Below are 24592 nucleotides of genomic sequence, written 5' to 3' on the forward strand. Positions count from 1 at the left end.
GTGGTATTAACGGTGTCATCTCTCGCCACAGGCTCTGTCGGCGACGGATCTGAACCTGGTGCTCTACGTGTGCGAGACCATAGACTCCCAGCAGGTGTTTGGACAGCACCCCTGTCCCCTCAGCCAGCCTGTGCTGCTTTCGCTGATCCAACAGCTCTCCTCTAACTTAACAACACGCTCCGAGCTCAAGATCAGGTGGGTGGAATATTTATGTTCTTTTACCATCCCTATTGTTGTCCAAAGCCATCCTCGACCCATACATGTGTCCATGCCGCTAAAGGTCAGGCTTCAGAGCGTAAAGAGAGGGAGCCGCAAAGAGCAGATAACTTACAAGTATTTTGATAAGCAATACATTTATTGATAATTTCTTTGATTAATCGACCACAAAAAAATTAACGGTTTCATTTTATTCCAAATTAACAATAGTATCACAAATAACATTCAACAGACCTGCATCTATGATGAACTACATGTGCGGAAGATACATGCTAATGGACCAGTTCTGTATAAGTAATAAGTGAATAATACATACAACACAAAGGAAGGAATCGGACTATGAATCGGACTATGGTGGTAGATAGGGTTGCCGCGGTATACGGTATTACCGGTGTTACCGGTGTTGAGGCCAACACCGTTTACTCGGTGTTGCACACCGGCAACACCGATTTTATTTTATTTATTTTTTTCAGTAAAAAAAAACAAATAATTATAATTAAGAAAATTTAAATGTGTAGAATAGGCCACAGTTCTGCTCTGTGCGGGAGAATTGTCGCGCCGAGAATTGACGTGCTTCCTTACAAGACCGGTAACCATAGCAACGCCGGTAAACAAACCCCGCGAAGCCCAATCCCTACGTGAGCTCCCCGCGCTACGGCCATCCGGAGGCGCACAGAGCTTTTGGCCGTCATATTATGATGTATAAAATTATATTATACTATTATATATAGAACTTATAAGACGCCGAGAATTGGCGCGCTGCCAGCCGCTGTCACCGAGTGTGAGAGGAGAGTTGACTGAGAAGATGGCGGTTGACCTCTAGTTTCAAAGTTAATACCGTTTATACTGGTAATACCGGTGTTGACACAAGCGTATTACTCGGTTTGAAAATGTCCACACCGCGTCAACCCTAGTGGTAGAATGTTTCTGCAGAAACACTCTCGGAGACCCGGCCTAGCATATCTATTCTGGCACTTAAAGTATGCTTGCTTCGTTCTGTTTGTTTTCACACATCAACATTAAAGAGCAGACCAACAATGGGTAAACATACGTGTATGTTCTGCAAAGCGTTCCCTCATTGGGTCAAACATTTCAAAGTTTTGTGGCAGTTTAAAAGCGGCTATACAAAACACAGGACAAGATGCTTCTATTCTAATAAAACTTCTGTGTAACAGTGCTCCGAAAACACATTAACTTCAGCAGCTATGCAGTGGGGCGTTGAGGTTGTCGGCAGTCTCTGGCATGTATGATGCGCTGCAGAGAGACACATGGACGAATATGCAAGTTGTTTCTGTCCATGGAGAATGAAAAGGAAACCTCAACTGTTCTGGCTGAATTGCTACAGATTAATCCTAAAAACACATCAATTAGCACTTAAAATAGTTATATTTAAATCAATCCTGAGCGGGTGGATACCCAAACCTCCTGGAGGAGTGTGGCGGCGTGCCCCCCCAGGCTCTCCCCTTCCACCCCTCCCCTGTTGCCTTGTGATTCACTTTCTCCCTTTGCAAGGAGCATCTCCCAGAGTATGGAAGGACTTCATTCGTCACTTGGCTGCTGAGCTGCCTGCTCTCTGTTCTCCTCCTCACTGCTGGAGGAGCTTGGTCTCAGAGGCTGCTGCTGCTCCTCAGTCTTCCTGCTTTGCACTCTGATTTGCATATTCAGGACGTCGGGCCAGGTGTTAGAAATGCAAGTCTCTTAACCTTGGGTCCAGAGGAGATGATCCCTGTGTTTAGTGCCGTCTGATAGAAGGAGTTCTCCCTCTTACATCGTTGTTGCAGCTGCTCCGTAGCAGTGATGAAGTAAGCCAAAACCAGGGCTGAGTCAAAGGCAGCAATCCGGCTTGACTTTATTGTCCCGTTCACAAGTTGAGGTGCTGGAGAGATAATGTAGCCCCACTCATGAAGCCAGTGGCACATTCAGAAGTCTTACAGGATCTGGAAAACTCCTCCAGCAAGCTCCACTGTTTCCAAATCTAGGCCCCTTTTCCCTCTTGTCTTACTGACCGAGGCGAAAGACAACGATGCTGCTCCAGGTCATCGTCGCTTGGTTGTGCAGCTTAACTATAGAGTGTTCCACCTGGTGCTTAGGTCCTGAACAAGCATGTGCACAGGTATGCATTGATAGTCACTTCTCTTTTGAGTTTGTTGCAGGCTAGCTCACTTTTTGAAACGGTTTCACCAAGAAATCTTGTAGACCAAATAGCTTTTTTAAGGCTTAGTTGCTTCAGTGCAGGTATGGCCAGTGCTTAGCACAGATGAACAGCTATGCTTCTGTGTACCGTAGCCATAACATCATCATTGTCATGCACAATGGCGATAATTTTTCAAGGAGGAATTTCATACGTTGCTGCTAGCTCCTCCAACCACTCTGCAATGTCTGTCCTGCAGTGCCATGGGGGTATGGTGGTATGTCCCAATCATCTTTATGTAATAATGCAATGCCAAAGTGGTCTTCAGTGGATGCACTTCTTTTCATATTTCCTCTATCTGCTCACGAATCATTAAATTGCCCTGATTGTAATAAGTGGTTTACTCCAACGGGTGTCAATTAGTTCTTAGAGTGACGTAGCAAGCTCTGCAACACTGCATGCAATAACTCGGACCCAACAAATAGATAATTGTGGTTGGAAAATGTTTTAATACAATTTCCTCAATCTGTTGTGGCAGCCCTTCATTATACAAGATCCACTAAAACACCTTTTGCCCTTTAGGGAATATGAATTATTAGTATAGTTATGTAGATTCTGAAATCAACCTTTACTTCCACATCCCTATTCTGACTGATTCTCTCGCTGCCACCATCCTAGCAGTCTTCTCACAGAGCTGATCTTAAACATTACCTTTGCTCTAGCTGCTAACTGTTAACCCTGCCCACCCTGCCGGAGCCCCCAGCGGGTGGCTACTTGGTGAGCTTTGTGACTCTGCCAAAGCAATGACACTATCTCACTTTCTAATGTCAAATTGTCACTGGCCACTCTATTGATTATAAATCAACCTTTGATCTGTCTCAATGATTTGATCCCTTATAAGTCCTGGCCACCCACTCACCTTTCAGCATTTGCCTGATCTAAATCCATGTCTATAACTCGTTATCCATCTCTCTTCTGCTATGTCTCCAGTCTTTCCCTGCATCTCTGCAGCCCTTGTCTTTAGTCTTATTAGTCTTCTAATTTGGTTTGGACAGTCGGCACACCTCTTTCCAGGTCTGCCTTAGGCCGGGGAGATCACCTGTCTGGGTTTGTACTGCATCTGCATACCACATCTAAGTTTGGCCCTCGGGTGCCACTCTGCACCATCTGGAGAAAAAATATGAACTCTCAGCTGCTGCCGACTCATAAACCGCAGTATGAATGACTACTAAACCAGAACCAACGGCAGTTGTTGACCAAAAATGAAGATGGAGGGCTTTACGTGCAGGGATTTGCACTGCCATCCATCATTGTTGGCTGCAGATCTTTGTATATGATTTTTGAAGAACATGAAACCCGATCATAGTTCATTTGGAGATATGTATAATCTTTTTCAAAATACCAAGCACTAAGGAAGCCCTTTAACGGGTTTTGACGGAACAGTTTACAAAGCTTGGCTTTGACGACAAGGTTTTGACCAGACCACTGGGGAATGAGCTCAATCAATCAACCATGTGTTCTAGAGACGGACCACAGCTAGCTCAGAAGTCCAATAAGCCAATAACTTCCTATTTGAGTCGGTCGTTGGCATGTCGCCCACCACCTTGAACAGGCTGATCTGAAACTCGTTTTTTCCTCCCTGCAACTAAAAGGCCCATTGAGACACGGCTCTCATCCACAGGGACAAACTTCAACTTCGCCGCTAGCCGGGGGAGTTGGTATTCCCACTCGGCCTTGAGTAGGAGAGAACGCTGTTCTGAAGGGGTTTTGTTGTGGAGCCTTTAATGTGCAGGATGTGAACCCCTGTTCTAAAGGGTATAGGTTCTGGCGCCTATGCTGTGAACCCCTGTTCTAAAGGGTATAGGCTTCTGGCGCCTATGCTGTGAACCCCTGTTCTAAAGGGTATAGGTTCTGGCGCCTATGCTGTGAACCCCTGTTCTAAAGGGTATAGGTTCTGGATTCTATGCTGTGAACCCCTGTTCTAAAGGGTATGGGTTCTGGAACCTATGCTGTGCAGGATGGGAACCCAAAGGTGTGGAGTGGTTCCCCCCTGTCTGTACCAGTGCTGCCTTCACCTAAGGAGTTTAAAGCAGCAGAGCTCATTGGTCGTCATTTCTGCCATCCATCAGGATCTGCACACTTCAGCTTTATGGGAGGGCAGGGAGATGGGATTTGAGTGAGGTCAAGCTGAATCGCACACTGTTTGAAACAAACAAAGCACAAGCGGACCGAACGTCCTCCACAAAAGAGCTGTAAACCAAAGTCTTATGTTCACTTATTTGGACCAAACCAATTCCTTGACTAATATTGGAACGGCCCCGGGCGGCTGCGTCGAGCTGCGGCAGACAGTCAAGGTGTTTTGCCAGACGGAATAACTGTATGGCGCTTTCTCTTTTTTAAATTCTCGTTTACTTGGATTATCCAGAGTACTCAAGGATCTCTCAGGTTTTGTTTCCTATAGTGGCTTTCACATAGATCATAAACATAATACACAATATGTATGCAGCTCTTGGATGAAAATGTATACAACTCTGTGGTTTTACATCCCGCTGCATGGGTCGTAGATGGACAGTTTTCAGTAGTGCTGTGCTGAACCACCAGATAATGTATACAACAAGAAGATATACTAGTTGGGCTGATTGTATATGTACTCTGCCTCTGTACTTACTGTATATTAGGGCTGTCACTTTTTATTCGAAGTTCGAATATTCGTTCGAAGGTGGGGTGAAAAGTTCGAATTCGAAGTGTAATTCTCCATTCGAACTGTAAAAATGCGCTATAAAGAAGAGAGCGGCGAGTGGCTTTTCCTCAATAAAGCGGCCCTCCTGGATCCCCGCTTCTACCGGTTAGTCCACCATTCCCCTGCACAGAAACATCTCGTGACTGAAAGCCTCTCACACGAGCTCATTAAAAACGGAGACCGACACTGATCGCACACGACAGGGAGAAAAGTCCGCTGCTGCGCTGGGCGCGATGGGCAGCCTGTTTGGGGACTTATACAGCACGGCTGACGGAAGCAGCTGCAGCGGTAACGGAGAGCTGCGAGACTACTTGTAATTTTCTTTCCGTAAGGAATAAAAAGAGCAGCATGCCGTGTTGGAGGTCGGCCTCACAGATTGTTCGTTTAGGCTGTGTGTGCCATGGACGACATGCGCTCCGCATATCGCGCTCCGAGCAGTTATTGTTAATGCGTAAAAGACAGCCGCACTTGTGTGTCGGAGCTTCATCTTGTTGTGTTTACAAATGTGTTATCAAAGATGTGTTTTTATCCTGCTGTTATGAATTCAGTAGGTATACGTGATTTCCACAAGAAATAAAAAGAAACACGACAACAGTCGTGTTTTTTTTTTTTTTTTTAATAGTTCTATGGGGGGGGGGGGGGGTCGAATGTATTCGAATTAATTATGGACATTCGAAATTCGTTCGAATTTCATTTTTGGAAAAAGTGACAGCCCTACTGTATATGTACTCTGCACTGTATATGTACTCTGCCCCTAATGTGTATGTACTCTGCCTCTGTACTGGACTCTGCCTCTGTACTGTACTCTGCCTCTGTACTGTACTCTGCCTCTGTACTGGACTCTGCCTCTGTACTGGACTCTGCCTCTGTAGTGTACTCTGCCTCTGTAGTGTACTCTGCCTCTGTAGTGTACTCTGCCTCTGTAGTGGACTCTGCCTCTGTACTGGACTCTGCCTCTGTACTGGACTCTGCCTCTGTACTGGACTCTGCCTCTGTACTGGACTCTGCCTCTGTACTGTAGGGGTGCAACGGATCATCATTGATCCGTGATCCGTTCGGATCATCTATTTCGGTTCGGCACACGCATGATCCGCGGATTGATTTATGAAAAAAAAATGTGCGCATGTTCAGTCCACACACAGCCGTAACCATTCCTGCTAGTTCCAGGGACAGAGCTACTTAACACGCTCTGGGTAAAAGTCTGCAACAGTTCCCTTTTCAATAAGCAAACAGTCCTATGGCTCGTTGTGATTTATTGTCCTCAGCGTACAACATGAAGAACAGTGGGCATGGAAAATAAAAGTAGGCTAGACTTCGGTGACTACTGTAACGATAACTGCTGCCTCCAGTGCTACGTCTGTTTCCATACTCGCGCTGCCACACAAACCTGTCGCCTAGGTTACCACACAGACGTAACACGTAGCTGACATAGCTATTGCCAACATAAAGAAAAACACATCGAGCATGGCCACGCATTTACAGCGACATCACCCCGGTGTTTCACTGACAGGAGTGAAACCGAAAGCGGCTCAACAACCGCTCATCACCGCGGCATTTAAGCAGCCCCTTCTTCCACAATCAGACCGGGCTAAAGCAATCACAAACGCTATTTTTTTTTTTTTTTTTGCTGATCCGAAAAATGATCCGATCCGTGACTCTTGATCCGAGGAACGATCCGAACCGTGAGTTTTTTGATCCGTTGCACCCCTACTGTACTGTATATGTACTCTGCCTCTGTACTGTATATGTACTCTGCCTCTAATGTGTATGTACTCTGCCTCTGTACTGGACTCTGCCTCTGTACTGGGCTCTGCCTCTGTACTGGGCTCTGCCTCTGTACTGGACTCTGCCTCTGTATACGTTTCCTCATTAATCATGGCCTGCTTGCTCTCTGCCCCCAGCTACCTGGAGGATGCGGTAATGAACCTGGACCGCGGGGACCCTCTGACCAGGGACCACATGTCGGCTGTGTTGGCCCAGGTCCTACCCAAGCTGTACGCCTTCCTGCAGCACGACCCCCACAGCCCGCACAGCAAGAGGGCGCGGCGCCTCCAGATGATGCTGCAGGGCCTGGTCAACCACTAGCGTCCCGGATCAGGGGGGAGCCTCGGGGGCAGGGGGGGGCGGCGGCGGCGGCGGCGGCGATCAGACGGCTCTGTTTCCTCTGCTGTCTCTGTTGACACTAAGGAAGAAGAAGACTGGGATCTTTCAAATTTTCGGGGCGCGTTCACGGCCCTTGCCCACCAGTTTTCCCGCCCGTTGAGCCAGGTTAGCACTGGAAGGATGTGTTGGAGGAAGTCGTTCCTTCTGTCGCTCTAATTCGTCCCTCTCTCCACAAGCCAGTCCACACCCACAGAACTATCCCCAGTTACTTTAACTTTTAATGTTCCTCTTTTCTGTATAATCAAGCAGATTGTGACAGGGAAAGATTTATTTCCGCTGATTTCTGTTCTCACGGTATCAAAGGGGTTTGTTGTTTATCGTCCCTGCATGTTACTTCCACTTAGTATCTGCAAGACACTTTGATATGCATCCTTTACTACCCGTTTCTGCTTGAAAAACCAGACTGATAAAAAAATAAAAAAAAAACTCCACACTCCCCGTGTTCGGAAAGACGTGTCTAAAATACTTTAAAGGTTGTTGGCGTGGATTGAACAAAACCCTGAACTACAGCCTACTTTTTTATCAAAGGTAGCCTCCCTTGTTTCTATAAAGTTAGGGCCTTAAGCTCTTTGGGTCGATGAGAAGTTTTTGGTGGATACCCCTCTGGTGGCACAGTTTGTCCATGCTCCTTCCCATGTCATGGATGTGTATGGTAGAACGCCGATATAACGATATAATTATCCTCAGTTTTGTCCATACAGTTGTTTATCAACAGTCGATCAACAAATGTGTCACACCTTAGATCACTTTTTTTTTTATATAGAGAAAACGATCCTGACTGCTGTGTGGAATCGTCTTATTGGTCGGTGCGCTTACATTTTCCAGCAGCAGCTTGAGATCAGTCATTTGGTAATTCATATTTGAAAGTAAGAAAACGGCTGTTGGCAACAGATAAGATCGCAACACCAGGATAAAAAAAAATTCATTTTGATGTTGGTTTTATTAATTGCCACATGCTCTTTAACAGCTTTTCGAAGCCAGATGTTTATTTTTTTATTTGTGAAAGGGGTCCTCATTTCCATATTTTTTTCCCTGGTAATTTAAATGACTCCCTTCAGCTAGTCTTTAATTGGAAAGGCATCACACTGTGATTGGTGATATGCTCTTAGGGACATCATTGAAAATTACTTGCAACTTCTGTTGGAGTTATGAAAGTAATACATTTTCAAAAGGGCTGGCGTCCAAATGTACAGAATACCCATTTGGAGATTCCCCTCGTTACCCGTCTACTTTGTCTCATTTTGAACGCCTTTTTATATATCTGTAGTCTGAACACCTGTATGCTTGCATATAGAAAATGTCCTAGTCATTATTGCTTGGAAGATGCTTGCCATATTACTTTTCGATCCTTGTTTTCTTTTGGTTTTACCCAGCAATGTTCATAGACCCGTACGTACAGATCCTTCATCTGGGCTCTAGAGGGCAGCACTTGGCCTGAAGACACTTCCATTCTGCAGGCCATGGGTCTTCAGCATCCATCAAGCATTTAGAACTCCTTTTTTGTGGTGTCGACAGTTCTCGAGAAATGACATGTAGCCTGGATACACCTATCATCGTTGCTGGGTCGTTAGTATGGTTTGCAGATTGTAAAGTACTCAACAGATGCATTACATGGGCGCTCTGTTGTTTGGAAAGCTTGGTTGAGTTTGTCAAGTGCCTTACTGTACTACTCGAGATGGTCTGAGCGGGTACACATTTGGACTTTTTCAGACCCAGATAGCGCGGCAGTGGATGAGACGTTGGTAGGATCGTTACCTTGTTGTTGCGTCAGATGGTGGGGAAAGAACAGCCTCTGAGGGCATGAAGTGGGGAACGTATGCATGCATGTATGTATGTCTCCTGGGAGCCGCACTGGCAATTGCACCATATTTGCTAACTTTTCAATTTCAATGTTTCTAGAAAGATTGTCTATTTCAGATTGGCTCAAAGTTCGGATTAGTTTACCTCTGTATATATATTTGAGTTTTGGAGAGATTCTACTGTCTTGGTTGAAGGCCTATACCGTTGTGGCCTGTTTTCAAACAGATTATGGTATGTCTGCCTGTGTGTTCAACCCTTTGGTCCCTGACTCCCTGGTACGCCATGAGTCCTGTCGTTGTTAGCTGAGGATTGGTGTTGCTTTACCTCCCCAATGAGCGGCATGTTGTGCCCAGGTGTTCCAGCAGGCGTTCTATATCTGTGGAGTGAAGGTGGTTTAATGACCCTGGCCCCTGCGTGGGGGAGCCTCATGCTGCATCTCCTCCCGTAAAATCCATCATTTGTTTTATTTTCTTACAAAGGTTGTGATTTGGAAGGACATAATAAAGGTGTCCATGGTCAAGCAGTCCTCTAACGATCCATCTTTTATTGTACCAAATTAGAAAATATTTCATGGTCTGTTATGTCCTCGAGCCAGTGTCTCCAGGTTTCCATCTGCCCTCTGTGTTCGAGGAGAGGAGGAGTGCAGGTATAGCTCAGTTTATACATACACGGTTTGAGTTCTGTATTCTCTGCTACTGGACTACAGAAAACAACTGAAAATCATTCGTTTTCAGATGAAGAAACCAGAGTTTCAGCTAGAAAGCTTTGCACATAACGCTACACTATATTTTCCTCGATTAGTTTGATGATAAAGAAATTGTTAAATATCCGTTTTTTTTTCGGTGTATGACAGACTTGTTTATTCCCCAAATGCTTGGTGGATTATGTTGTAAATTTTAGTTACTTTTACCCTATACGTTTTTTGAAATAATAAAAACATGTTCAATTTCTTCGTTGTCCCTCTATTGTATCATGATCTTAAATGACAGCGATTGGTTTCCCGCCCTATGTGATGGGGGGGGGGGGGGGGGGGGGTTGTAAAGCACATGATGTCTTTTCCTAGTTAATTGGAGTTTGGCAGCTCAAGACCGTCCTAGTCAGCAGCACCGCTGCCTCCTCCCTCTAGCAGAGCAGCACGCTTCCACATCCAGGCACACTACAGTGAATTGCTGTTCTCGACTCATTGATAACGAACCACCGAATCGGATTATCTACTATCGTCAAGCGGAACGACGATACGTCTATATTCCCCGTAGCCCGAATACGCGCTATTGACCACAGGAGGAACCGGGGCTCATTTTCCCTGCCAAGCATTTCTTCCAGAATGTCATCATTAACGAATTCGGCTTGCCTATTCATCCTGCCTGTTGCCCTGTGTCTGAGTAAGTATAAGCCTACTTCTAGTACAAGCCGACTCCGAGAAAACTTTAGTGTACAATGTTTAACTTGTAGGTCCTCTGCTGAAAAACTTAAATAGCAGCAACCAAGTTGTGCTGTTCCACCCTGCCTGCTGACTAGTACACGGAGGCTGAGGTTGACTGAATCGCACGGTGATGGCTTTCCGTTTGTGAGCATTTAGTCACACCTATAGCGCGATACCATCTCCCGTACAGCCAAAGCCTACCAAGATCATGGTTTGATGCGGAACAGGTATACCGGGACGCTACTGCAGTATTTAGGCTACTCCAAGGTTCACCAGGTGAACCTCCATCTCACTTATAGTTTCCTCAATTTAATGCTACTGTTGGATCACAGCTACCGGACGAGCTGGCGTTCTGACCTCCTTGCGATACGATCATGTCGGTGAGATAAAGTGGAGACAAAAGTGCATATTTAATTCCTTTCATCATTTACAAGTAGGCCTATATATCTTAAGATTCCGGGTTCAACGCAACGGCAATCGCATAAGACTCTGAGATAAGTCCTAAATGGTAATTACACACCAGGGCATGGTTGTAGCCTACATTTTTTTCGCGTTTTTCAACCATCACAGCCGCCCTTCTCTTTCCTCTGCACACTGTGGTGCTGACGCTGAGCTGGAACCACGCTGTGTCCCCTTGGGGATGCGCGCAGGGGCGGGAACATGCCGATGGAAATAAATCATAAATGAATTGCATCAGTCCCCACACGTCAGCGTCCCACGAGACTCAAGTCCGGTATCCGAACCTGCACGCTCGGACGCCAGGGCAACAGTGCCATGGCTACAGTCTCTATCTTCTCTCCTCTATCCACTCTCTCGCCTCGGTCTTTCTCTCCTCTTTCTTGCTCTTTCCATTCCTAAGGCCTGTCCTCCGCTCGGGTTCTCAGCTGTTTTATTCTTTAGTCTTTCCTCGAGCTGTGTGGTCCAGCATTGCTTCATGAGTCCTGTATCTCTGTGGGACTTGGGTCCAGCCTAGAGACTTCCACTTAAATCTGAACGGTCATGCAAACGCTGAGCTAGAGCGTCCAGGAGTTGAGTCATAGAGCTCATCTTTCTGCTTCCCAAACTACAAGATACTCGGTCGGTGGACAAGTCGTTTCAGGCGCATTATCGGGCAGGAAGGGGGGAGACATTTGATCTCTAATTGTACTCCTCTGGAGCGGTTCCTAAACTAGTCTTCCAGTCTTCCTTCTCTCTGCAAGTTCTGCTTCAGCAAGTGCAGTGTAGTGTAGACAAAGCACAGCTATGGAAAGTAGGAGATTCCTCATTAAATTTCGGTCACCACACTTGTTGAAAATCGCCTCAGCAATTTTGTGAGCTGCTTCTTCTACCCTCTTTTTTTCTCTCTCTTGCTCTCTTTCTCCCCCCCCCCCCCATCCCCCACCCAGTGGCTCTTCATTACAGACGAAGAAAGCACGGCTCTACGTTATGGAACTCCCATCATGCTCATAGAGATAACCAAGTGTAGACACACACACACACACACACACACACACACACACACACACACACACACACACACACACACACACACACACACACACACACACACACACACACAGGCAAAAACTCATCACCATGGCTATCTTTAGCTCTTCCCGGCAAAACACCTGCCATGACAGATGTGTTCAAAATATCACATCGGCAGCCCGCCATATGTAAGATGTTTTTATCTCTACATCACTTCGCTGGGCTGGTCCCACTGTCTCCCCCATATCCTGTCCCACTGTCTCCCCCACATCCTGTCTCACTGTCCCTACCACATCCTGTCTCACGTCTCCCCCACATCCTGTCTCACTGTCCCTCCCCCATCCTGTCTCACTGTCCCTACCACATCCTGTCTCACTGTCCATACCACATCCTGTCTCACTGTCCCTACCACATCCTGTCTCACTGTCCATACCACATCCTGTCTCACTGTCCCTACCACATCCTGTCTCACGTCCCTCCCCCATCCTGTCTCACTGTCCCTACCACATCCTGTCTCACTGTCCCTACCACATCCTGTCTCACTGTCCATACCACATCCTGTCTCACTGTCCCTACCACATCCTGTCTCACGTCCCTCCCCCATCCTGTCTCACTGTCCCTACCACATCCTGTCTCACTGTCCCTACCACATCCTGTCTCACTGTCCATACCACATCCTGTCTCACTGTCCCTACCACATCCTGTCCCACCGTCCTCCACCACATCCTGTCTCACTGTCCCTACCACATCCTGTCTCACTGTCCCTACCACATCCTGTCTCACTGTCCCTACCACATCCTGTCCCACTGTCCTCCACCACATCCTGTCTCACTGTCCCTACCACATCCTGTCTCACTGTCCCTACCACATCCTGTCTCACTGTCCCCCACATCCTGTCTCACTGTCTCTAACACATCCTGTCTCACTGTGCTCCAACACATCCTGTCTCACTCTCCCCCCCCCCATTATGTCCGCTCTCTCTCGCTCTCTCTCTCGCTCTCTCTCTCTCTCTCTCTCTCTCTCTCTCTGTTCTTCTATTTTCTCATGTCGTCTCCCCTCCTCTTCACTTAATGTTTCTCCTCTCTACTGCAACCTCCCCTCTCCTCAACTCTTTATCATGTAGCATTAAGGTTTTCATGTTGCGTTGAGTTTATCATGTAGCACTATGTTGGACATGTAGCATTGTGTTTTCCTTCAGGTGTTTTTCTTTGTCTTTTTCTTGTCCCTTTGTGTTTGATTGCAGCTTTTTGTTTATGATGTAGCATTATGTTTGTCTTGTAGTGTTGTGTTTGTCTTGTAGCATTGTGTTTATCATGTGACATTGTGTTAGTCTTGTAGTGTTGTTCCTATCACACAGAGTTGTGTTTGTAATGTGTGTTCCTGAGATGCTGGAATTATTATGCTGGAAAAAAATAAAAGGTATAGAGTAATATGTGTATGTGTGTGTGTATATATGCATATGTGTTTTTGTGTTTATGTCTATGTATTCATATTCTGTATCCCCAGACTCCGCCATAAATATTTATACATACACACACACACACAAGGACACACACAAACCCCCCCACACACACAAATAGATTACAGGTCGGTACTGAAGGTCAGTTCAGATAACGAATTGTTTAGCTGCCTGTTTAAACCTATATCCTTTCTATTTCTGCTTAGCAGACTCATATTCTGAAAGGCAGTCACATGCATTTCACTCTATTAAAGGGAGTGGCCAAAGAGAAGGATAGAAGAGAACATTGATAAACCAGGAGATAAAAAGAAAATTTGTGGCTGGTTCATAGTGACATAAAGTGTATGTGTAAAATGCATTACTTGATATTCATTGTAAGAGCTTTAGATCACAGGCCAGAGGTTAACCAAGATAGAGCAGGCCAGAGGTTACCCAAGCTAGAAATCTACAAAGTGTGCCTGGTATGAAGTTTGATCAACAAATGTCAACACATGCCCAAGAGTCGGGGTGTAACGATACATGTATTCGTATTGAACCGAATCGGTACGGACGTCGCCGTTCGGTGCATGGATTTACACGGAGTATACAGGGTTTACAATTAAATAAAACTGGCGTGCGGATTAATTAATGTAATGCGGAATTAATGTTAGATACGGAAGTTCTTCAGGGACAACTACACTGCAGCTACACTTTGACTACATGAACCGCGACATGTAGGAGAAAGGGATTGTTGCTCGGGATTGTCTCCCGCCGGAGCCCGCCGCTGCTCGCTTTCGAGGCACCACCGCCTCGGCAGCAGGCAGCGGGCTCCGGCGGGAGACAATCGCGGTCAACAATCGCTGGCAACAATCCCTTTGTCCTCCATGTCGCGGTTCAGTCTACTTCAGATTGTTTTGGAAGTGGAAGAACCAGAGACGTCGGAGAATCCGACGCAGGGGATTGAGATTCATAATATTGCCTGGAAGCACACACAGCTTTTGGCCGTGAGAATATATATATATTATGATATAGATTTCCATGTATAATATGATATTATTTAGATATGGAGCTCCAGCGCTCTTGCTGGAGCACCCGGAGTGTTCTAGAATATTTACAGAACACGGCCAAAGGCTGTGTGGCCTCGCCATTGCATACAGCCATAAACACAAGCGCATGGTACCGTGCCCGCAAGCTGCTCAGGGCCGCACCCCCACCCTCCACCTTGACCCGCCTCTAGAAACGGCAAGGAAAGCTCATTGTGGGACTGGCTCGTAGTGGCTGTAATTCTGTGTACTTTGCACATTCATAAATAAGACATTCTGCATTTTCAGTTTAATAACTGATTGTCTTATTTGTTTACAAGTTACGGGTGGAGTCTGGAGATGATGTGGCCTACTTATTGTTTACTGTTTACATCTTAGATTACACAGTTCAGGCTGTTGCAGCTAGCTCAGGGGAGAGACTGTAGGACACTAGGTGTTACAACCTTGATACATGCACAATAACAATAATTGCCTTCTGCATTTACTTTTCCCTTCATTATACCGAACTCGTACCGATGATGTCTGAACCGAGGTATGAACCGAACAGTGACTTCAGTGTACCGTTACACCCCCACCCAAGAGTAGAGGAATTTCCCACACAAACAGATATACTACCACCCCGACCACACATGTGCCTCAACCACACCCAGGCTAGCATAGAATGCTGTGATATGTTTACAGAGGCACTATACATAAACATACATGCAAGCAAATAAACGAACACTGTATACACACAAACACCACACACAAATGTAGACTGCCATGACCACACACATACTCACACACACACACACACACGTACACAAACACACACACACGTAGCATCCATTAGTACACACACACATACACTCACACACGTAGCATACATTACTACACACACACATAGCATACATTACCGCACACACACACAAACTATCCATTACCACACGCGTGCAGACACACACACAAGTAGCATCCATTACTTCACAGACACACCCGCGCGGCGGCGCAGGCCGGGCTCCCTGTGAAGGAGACGGAGGAGGAGGTATATTGTGCGGGACGCAGCGGCTGACCCCCCACTTGAGTTAATGAGCATTTATTGACTTGAGCACCTGGCGTCGCTGCTGCAACTTATCACTGTTAGCACCTCTCTGCTCCGGAAAATACACACACACACACACACACACACACACACACACACACACACACACACACACACACACACACACACACACACACACACAGACACACGCACATCCCACTCAAAGGCATTACACACACACACACACACACACACACACACATCCCACTCAAAGGCATTACACACACACACACACACACACACACACACACACACACAATCAGGCAACACAAAACAGACGCATTAAACCATGCACACACACAAACACAACCCACACACAGGCATTAACTCTCACACACACACACACACACACACACACACACACACACACACACACACACACACACACACACACACACACACATAACCCACACACAGGCATTAACCAGGGCTTTGTCACATACGGTATGTGACAAAGTTCTGGATTTGTGTGAGTCTCACTCTGCATCCTGTATGGGTATGTGACATAAGACACACACACACACACACACACACACACACACACACACACACACACACACACACACACACACACACATGTCATGAAAGCATGGGTAATGGCTCTCTGAACTCTACAGGATACCCACTGAGCACTCCCCCTCTTCCACAGTGTGTAGTAGGGGTGGGAATCTTTTACTATCTCACGATTCGATTAGATTCGATTCCAATTTTTGGGGCTACGATTCGAATCAAAATCGATTTTCGATTCAAAGCGATTTGATTCATAATGATTTCTGCTTCAATCTATAGGTGTGCAAAGTATCCTCATGATCTGCTCCAGTCTGCTTTGCAAGACAGAATGAAAAATGGAGACATTAAAGTGTCTTTTTCACATTTATTAAGTTTTAAACATTTATCCATGCTTAGATGGAATTGTTGCAACTGTCGCATAAAAGCAATATCACATATTGCTTAAGTAACAAAAATAAAAGTCTCTTTAAAAAAAATAGTGCAGTTAACATGCTGCCTTTTAAATTCTAAGGAAAGTGCCTTTTCCACTGTGTGTGGACCACAACTGCTACTCTGTGTAGCTTCACTGTGCCCTGACCTTGGGGTCTCAGGGGGGCCCGCGTCATGCAGGATGGGTTCAGGCATCAGAAGCCATGATCCCGGGAGGTCTGGAGAAAGAGAGTGAGAGTTTTTCTCTTTAATGGACTGCTCTCCCTTGTCCCTCTGCCGGGATAGACTGAGCACACTGAGGAGCAGGACGTGTCCAAGACCAGATAGGTCGGGCTGGGGTGAGGAGCTGATAGAGCCTGGACCTGTCATGGCTAGGTTCCTCCAGCTTGGAGCATTCTGGGTTCTGGTGTTGAGAAGGGTTCTTGGTGGTTTTTCCTTTCTGAGGAGCTGAGTGAGCTATCAACCCATGGGTCTCTCTCTCTCTCTCTCTCTCTCTCTCTCTCTCTCTCTCTCTCTCTCTCTCTCTCTCTCTCTCTCTCTCTCTCTCTCTCTCTCTCTCTCTCTCTCTCTCTCTCGCCCTTGCTCTCGCTCGCTCTCTCTCTCTATAGCTTCGTTGAATAAAAACAATAACCCCCCTGAGGCTACTGACTGCAGTAGTCAGGGCTGCCACGAGCAACGGGAGAGATGTCATCGCCTGTTTTAGGCGGTTGTCCAGCGTTTAGCGAACCTGCCAAATATCTCTCGCTCTCTCGCTTGTTTGTTCACTCACTCACTCTCTCTCTCGCTCTCTCTCTCTCTCTCTCTCTCTCTCTCTCTCTCTCTCTCTCTCTCTCTCTCTCTCTCTCTCTCTCTGTCTCATTGTTTTACATAAGGCAGGATAACTAATCTGGGGTTGTTTCAATTCTTTATGCACCCGTAAATCTTTCATTAGGGCTCTGTCCTTTAACAAGCTTTTAGGTTGAATAATGTACCAACTGGTGTCTGTTGTGGCCTCCGTCAACGGTAGCCTGTGCCTGGGTGTGTGTGTGTGTGTGTGTGTGTGTGTGTGTGTGTGTGTGTGTGTGTGTGTGTGTGTGTGTGTGTGTGTGTGTGTGTGTGTGTGTCTGTGTCTGTGTCTGTGTCTGTGTCTGTGTGTCTGTGTGGTTGTGGGTGCATGGGTGTGTGTTTGTTAATAGCCTCCTCGGTCAGATCCATTTCCATCGCGGGGAGCAGCCACTTCATTGACCCATCTGGTGCTGGCATGACAGCAGACACACCGAGCCCACAGGGGGAAGGGGGGGGGGGGAGTGGGCGTTCAGAGATGAAGTAGTTTGCTCAAGGGCATGACATCAGCACGCGTGTGCTATAGAGAACCAGCCACCGCTGAGGTTCGGCTGATATGGACGTGCATCTCTCTGACTCACTACTCTGTCCCCTCCCAGCGCAGGCTAAACCTCTAGGGAGGATAGGAGAGGCGAAGGCTGGGGTGTGTGTGTGTGTGTGTGTGTGTGTGTGTGTGTGTGTGTGTGTGTGTGTGTGTGTGTGTGTGTGTGTGTGTGTGTGTGTGTGTGTGTGCGACGACGTTGGGTGCGTCACCTTGTTTTGGATATTGAAAGCATTGTTCTGAAAGTGTTGCTCGTTGCTGTACTGTTGCTCTCTTTCTCTCCTGCTGTGTTTTTTTTGTACACTGGATCCAGTTCACTGGCTACCTTTAGCAGTGAGATCCACGGTATCCCTCTTAGTTCGGAACAGAGCCAAGTGACAGCTGCACACTTGGAGCAGAGTACACTTAGAGTATAGTGCACTTAGAGTAGAGCGCACTTAGAGTAGAGCAAACTTAGAGAGTAGAGCACACTCAGAGTAAGGCGCACTTAGAGAAGTGTAAACTTTGAGTAGAATCCAGTTAGAGTAGAGTCCAGTTAGAGTCGTGTCCACTTAGAGTAGAGTAGAGTGCACTTAGAGTAGAGTGCACTTAGAGTAGCGTCCACGTAGAGTAGAGTCCACTTAGAGTACAGTAGACTTAGAGTACAGTACACTTAGGTACACTTTGAGTAGAGTACACTTAGAGCAGAGTAGAATTAGAGCAGAGTACAATTATAGTAATGAACACTTTGAGTGTGTGTGTGTGTGTGTGTGTGTGTGTGTGTGTGTGTGTGTGTGTGTGTGTGTGTGTGCGTGTGTGCGTGTGTGTGTGTGTGTGTGTGTGACCGATCGACCTGTACCATGTAATTGCCCATTTTCTAAAACTTGTAATAAAGGATAACTTCAGGACTTCCCAGCCTTGACCGTATTTTGCGATCATTTTGGGATGTGACAACTCTATAAAGCTGTCCAGTATCAAGTGAGAACGCTGCAGCCATAATGTTAGTACACCTTCTGCAGTGTCATCCTTTAGGGCGCCTGTCAATGGACGGCCTCTTAAAGTGCTGGCTTCTATCACTGACTGGATAAGAATGTTATTATTAGTGACGGCGTACATTATCGAAAATATCCCTACAGAGATGTAAAACTCTTTCTTTATTTAAAAAGATGTAAAACTCTTCACTTGAGTCTGTTTGTTATTGGGTCCAACCACGGCTCGCTCTGAAAGCTCTCAAGTCTCGCTCTGAATTCTCATTGTTGTGCTGCAGGATATGTCCCTCTTTTCATTACAACCTCCTTCTCTTTTCTCCTCTCCTTCAACAAAATCCTAAATCCTAACAATAAGCTACACTTTCTGCAGTCCAACACAAGAAGCTCTCCTCTCTCCATCTCTCACTCACATCTCCACGCGTCTCTCCCTGCAACAACTCAACTCTCAGGAGGCTTCTCCTGTAGCAGGCCTTGGTGGGACACAATACCAACTGACCATGATCGTTGCAAAGGCAAAATAAACGTTTTATATAAAGTTACATTTCTCTATAGGGATTCTTTCCATAATGTTAGAATATCCGAGCCAGTGGAAAAATCACTCTTGGATGATATACATTGACGCAGCACAGGGACTAAGGTGGGGTTGTGCTCAACTGGACAAACTCCAAAGATAGTAGTCTGCATTAGTCCCTGAGTCCCAAATCAGACGATAGGGTCCAGGCTGAAAATTCCCAACGTTTTCCTTAAACTCCAGTGTGTGTCATTCTTCACCCTCTCTGCATGAAACCCATCCTCTACATTCAGCCCCCCCCCCCATCTCCCCCTCATCACCTGCTCTTCACATTAGCCCCCATCTCTTTCAGAGACCATTCTCTCCACACCTCCTCCGTCTCATGTTCAACCGGGCTGGCAGGATGTTACCGCCCGTCGAGACTTCTGTTGTCACATTTACACGATGTTCCAACAAAGGCGACAGAAGCAACTGAGGCGTAAAAGTTATTCTTTGAACAAAAAGAGAAACTTATGCCATGTTACACTGTTTTATATGGTTTATGGTCTCCCTCTAATTCCACACCATGTGAAACCTTCCCAGGTGCTAAGCGCTAAGAGTCTTCCAGAAATCATTCTGAATAGCATGTCAATATAAACAATTATATGAATGTGATAATGAATGACAAATCTGCCTTAACAGAAACATATACTTTTACCAAAATAAGTCATGGCTCCAACAACATGCCTTCTCCTCACCACTGATGTCACTTCCTCTCCATCACTTTTCTACCTCCCCGTCACACTTCGTCCTCTCTTTGACCTTCTCTCCATCCTGCATAACCGCCTCCACTTTCTTCCTCATTCTCTTCTTTTTCCTTTTCCTTTTCAAGGTGTTGCCCTCTCTCTCTCTCTCTCTCTCTCTCTCTCTCTCTCTCTCTCTCTCTCTCTCTCTCTCTCTCTCTCTCTCTCTCTCTCTCTCTCTCTCTCTCTCTCTCTCTCTCTCTCTCTCTCCCACTCACTCCCTCTCTTAGCATCCAATGGGCGGCACTGTCCAATGTAAATGCATTGCATTTCTCTGTCTCTGTCTCTTTCTCACTCTCTCTCTCACTCTCGCCATCTGTCTGTCTGTCTGTCTGTCTGTCTGTCTGTCTGTCTGTCTGTCTGTCTGTCTGTCTGTCTGTCTGTCTCTCTCTCTCTCTCTCTCTCTCTCTCTCTCTCTCTCTCTCTCTCTCTCTCTCTCTCTCTCTTTCTCTCTCTCTCTCTCTCTCTCTCTCTCTCTCTGTGGGCTGATGGGTATGAAGGCTCTTCCCCTGCAGTCGGTACGCCCAACCTTCCCCAGAGCCTTTCATGTCTTAAGTTAGTTTTAACTCAATCTCTCTCTCTCTCCCTCTTGTCTCTCGGCCTCATCTCACTCTGTTTTTCTCTCCTTTTTCTTTTTCTTAGATAAGTGCATCAATTGCCAAGGTTCCCAGGGCTGCCACTGTTAGATGTGTGTCTTGAGTGTGTGTGTGCATGCGTGCAACCAGGTATTTGTCTGTACTCGCTTGCGCGTGCCTGCGCGCGCGTGTGTGTGTGTGTGTGTGTGTGTGTGTGTGTGTGTGTGTGTGTGTGTGTGTGTGTGACGTGTGACGTGTGCTTGTGTGCCACGTATCCTTCAGGATGATTTTTTCACGTCTGCTGCTGCCACAGTTCAGCAGCACATGAGCAAGGCTCATTCATATTCAGCCTAAATCCAGACATACTTTTCCAAACAGTTGAAATTCTGCAGCGGAAGCTTCGGGCTGGGACACACCAGGCTCAGTGTGCTACACACACACACACACACACACACACACACACACACACACACACACACACACACACACACACACACACACACACACAGTGCTGTGCAACACTCACACACACACACGCACACACACAGTGCTATGCCACACACAAAAACACACACAAACAAACGAATGGTGCTGTGCCAAACACACACACACACGTCACACACACACACACACACACACACACACACACACACACACACACACACACACACACACACACACACACACACACACACACACACACACACACACACACACACAGTGCTGTTCTGTGCCACACACACACACGCACGGTGCAGACTTTTTCATAACCACAGTAGTGGAGGCTGCTTGGCCACCTGCCAGCGTGCTTAATGAAACGCTGGTCTTCAGAGAGATCCAATAGGGTAAGCCCGAGAAGGGGCCTCAATTTAGCCAAGGATGGCGGTCTCTCTGTCCAACCGTCTGTCTGTCCAGCTGTCTGTCTTTCCAGCTGTCTGTCTGCTCTGTCCCTCTGCTGGGACACACGCTGTTATATTAAACCAACGCATTTCATTTTTTTGTCAACAAGCAATAAAGCTTTGGCAGTCAGTCTCTGTAATTGGCCATGCACCGATGCTTAGAAGTTAAGCTATAGCGATATGAACGGCTCCCCCCCCCCTGATCCTCTGTGGATCCAGAGAGTGTTTAAGCATTCAGCTCAGCGCTCAGGGCCTGGTCCGCAGGACTGGTGGGTCCAGGGGTGGACATGGAGCAAACAACCCAACCAATCAATGGGCTGAATCGGAACATGCAGGTTGGTTTGCCCTGAGCTCCAGCCTTCAGCTCAAAGCTGTTGATCTCTGTAGCCTGGATCGTAAGGATTTCAGACAGCAAGAGTCGACGGAGCGTCTCATTCTGCGCTGTTATAGCTCTGTTTTATCTTACACTTTGCATAGCTCTGGTTTGCCAACATCTTTAGATTGCTCAAGTACATTTATAGCCCTGATTTAGAGAGATAGAGAAATAGGATGACTCTTCAGCTAACGGGGGGCCTGTTGGTAATCTGCAGTCGTTAAGGATGGAACGCAATACCTTCAGAGTTCTATAACCGAGTTACTACACCCTATACTTGGACACACAAAAGCTAAAAGGCTCCTACACACACACACACACACACACATACACACACACACACACACACACACACACACACACACACACACACACACACACACACACACACACACACACACACACACACACACACACACACAGACAGACAAACACATTCATCGTGCTAATGTACCGAGGGTCTAACACATGCACCAACTCACACACACACACACACACACACACACACACACACACACACACACACACACACACACACACACACACACACACACACACACACACACACACACACACACACACACACACACACACACAGGCTGAAACAGTCCAGCAGGGGAAACACTGCTGTTTGGGGGTCAGCTGTGTCTCTGCTCGAGGCCCTGACTGGAGGAAGTTCTGACTGCAGAGAACGCCCACTCTGCCGTTGGTCCAGGGTCACTGGAACACACTGGGTCAACGCTGTGCTTTATAAGAATGATAACGACCACGATATTAGGGCGCGCATAGGAACTCACAGAGAAAAGAGGACGTTCTTCACGTACGGCACATCGGCCCACGCTTCCGGGGGATGAGCCGAGATTAGTTAGGATCCATCCCTGTTAGGGTCCAGCCCTGTTAGGGTCCATCCCTGTTAGGATCCAGCTAAGTTAGGGTCCAGCCCAGTTAGGATCCACAGCGCCCAGTCAGACCCCTAAGTGGGCAGGGTCCTCCCAGTCAGACCTCTAAGTGGGCAGGGTCCTCCCAGTCAGACCCCCTGTTTTACTAAGAATCTCTTTTCCCAAACATGAAAGGAGAAGTACGATTTAGGAAGGAGGTATTGGGTATGTGAGCAGAATAAAGCCCAAGGTGTAGAGACAACGCGTACTTACATTTAAGTTAAATAGCTCCCAGCGCCAATCTGAGCAATTTATATCAAACTAGAGAACTCACTCACACACACGTACACACCCCACATATATAGACTTCCCAGGTCTTTACAGCCAATTTAATCAGCGATCAGAGGCCCTGAGGAAGATTAAAGCACTCTGTAATCTGGGAGATTTGCTTCAGTTCATCCATACAGCCAAGGGGACTTCAATATCCCTGCCGGCCCTGCACCAAAAACGCTCAAGGAAAACGAAAAGGGGAACTCTGTGCTGAGACAAAGTTGGAATGTGGCTCTCTATAGATCAGTGGTTCACAAACCTTTTCTACTAGTGTACCCCATCTAAGATATACTCTCAGCAGAGTACCCCCTTCAATGGCACAAAACATTTTTGGAAAAAAATAAAATGAAATGAACATAAAAAATGTATGTGTGTTCTATTGGGCAGTGTTAATATGAACATTAAAAGGCTGCAAATACTCACAATTTAGTGAAAAACATGGGCCAGTGCTTCATGCAACTGGGCAATTTTTTCCCCTCAAATGAAGCACATACATCTTTTTAAAGATTCCGTTTTTTTAGAATTTCTATTTTCTGGCTTTCAGAATTGAAACTTGCTCAGGGTGATTTCTTTTATAGCTTTTCTTTAAAAGCTTTTTTTGTACCCCCTGCAGTGCTCCAATGTACCCCTAGGGGTACGAATACCCCAATTTGAGAGCTACTGCTGTAGTCTAGATTATAGAGAAACAATATGTAGGTTTCTGGACCTTGTTGAAGCATGATGGGGAAGCCACAAGGCCTCATTGTATATGTGATACACGTTATATATGTTATCTGAGATATACACAAAGTAACATTCAATACTGCGTATAGTCATACGGCTGGTCACTGCACACGAGCATTTGAAATCCAGCATTGTCTACCCAAGGGCATGTATTATGTTAGGAAATATGTTTTCAACATAAAATCAATTTTCTAAACAGTTGTTAGCAGCTTGCTAATGAATATACATTTTGAGACTGTTGGTAATTAGTCCGGTGTCCAGCGTGCTACACTGAGGCTCTCCATCATTGGCTTGATGCCATAAGCAGAAATGACAAAAGGCTATCAATACAATATACAACAATTCCCTATTCGAGGAGCTACCTTGGCTGGTACACCATAGCTTAGAACAGAGGAAGGACCAGTTTAATATAAAACACAATTTTAGCCTGGCTTAGAAGCCTACCCCTGGCTTAGAAAGTTCCCTTTTTTTGGAATAATATTGAATATTTAGTTGATGTATTGATCACTGTGCTACAACTCTCCCTGATTATAATTTCATGAATCTGGTCACCTTCAAGCATAGGCTGTCTATAACGTTGTGTTGGTCTCCTTTATGTCCATCAAGTGGTCGACTAATACTGAATCTGGTCTGATGCTGTTTATGTAGATGGAGCCCATTCTGTGGGCCGGTGCAACACATGAAAGTAGAGTAGACATCAGCTTCATCTGTCTTTTGAAGTCTCATTCGGTCACCAGCACAGGCTAGCA

General features: G+C 46.3%; 2 protein-coding genes across 2 annotated transcripts in view; both read left to right on the plus strand.

Annotated features, from left to right (window-relative positions):
* Nucleotides 1-9991, plus strand: part of LOC130388621 (enhancer of mRNA-decapping protein 4-like) — a 28415-nt gene extending 18424 nt beyond the window's left edge. The window contains 2 exon segments of the mRNA XM_056598038.1: nt 32-195; nt 6989-9991. Of these exon segments, the coding sequence (XP_056454013.1) occupies nt 32-195; nt 6989-7172 (348 nt within the window). The 3' untranslated portion in view covers nt 7173-9991.
* Nucleotides 9992-10212: 221 nt separating this feature from the next.
* Nucleotides 10213-24592, plus strand: part of LOC130388632 (neuritin-like protein) — a 32134-nt gene continuing 17754 nt past the window's right edge. Inside the window, exon 1 of the mRNA XM_056598050.1 lies at nt 10213-10432. Within this exon, the coding sequence (XP_056454025.1) occupies nt 10375-10432 (58 nt within the window). The 5' untranslated portion in view covers nt 10213-10374. The remainder of the gene's footprint in view (nt 10433-24592) is intronic.

Source organism: Gadus chalcogrammus, chromosome 9 (genome assembly GCF_026213295.1).
Source record: "Gadus chalcogrammus isolate NIFS_2021 chromosome 9, NIFS_Gcha_1.0, whole genome shotgun sequence".
Classification (NCBI taxonomy): Eukaryota; Metazoa; Chordata; class Actinopteri; order Gadiformes; family Gadidae; genus Gadus; species Gadus chalcogrammus.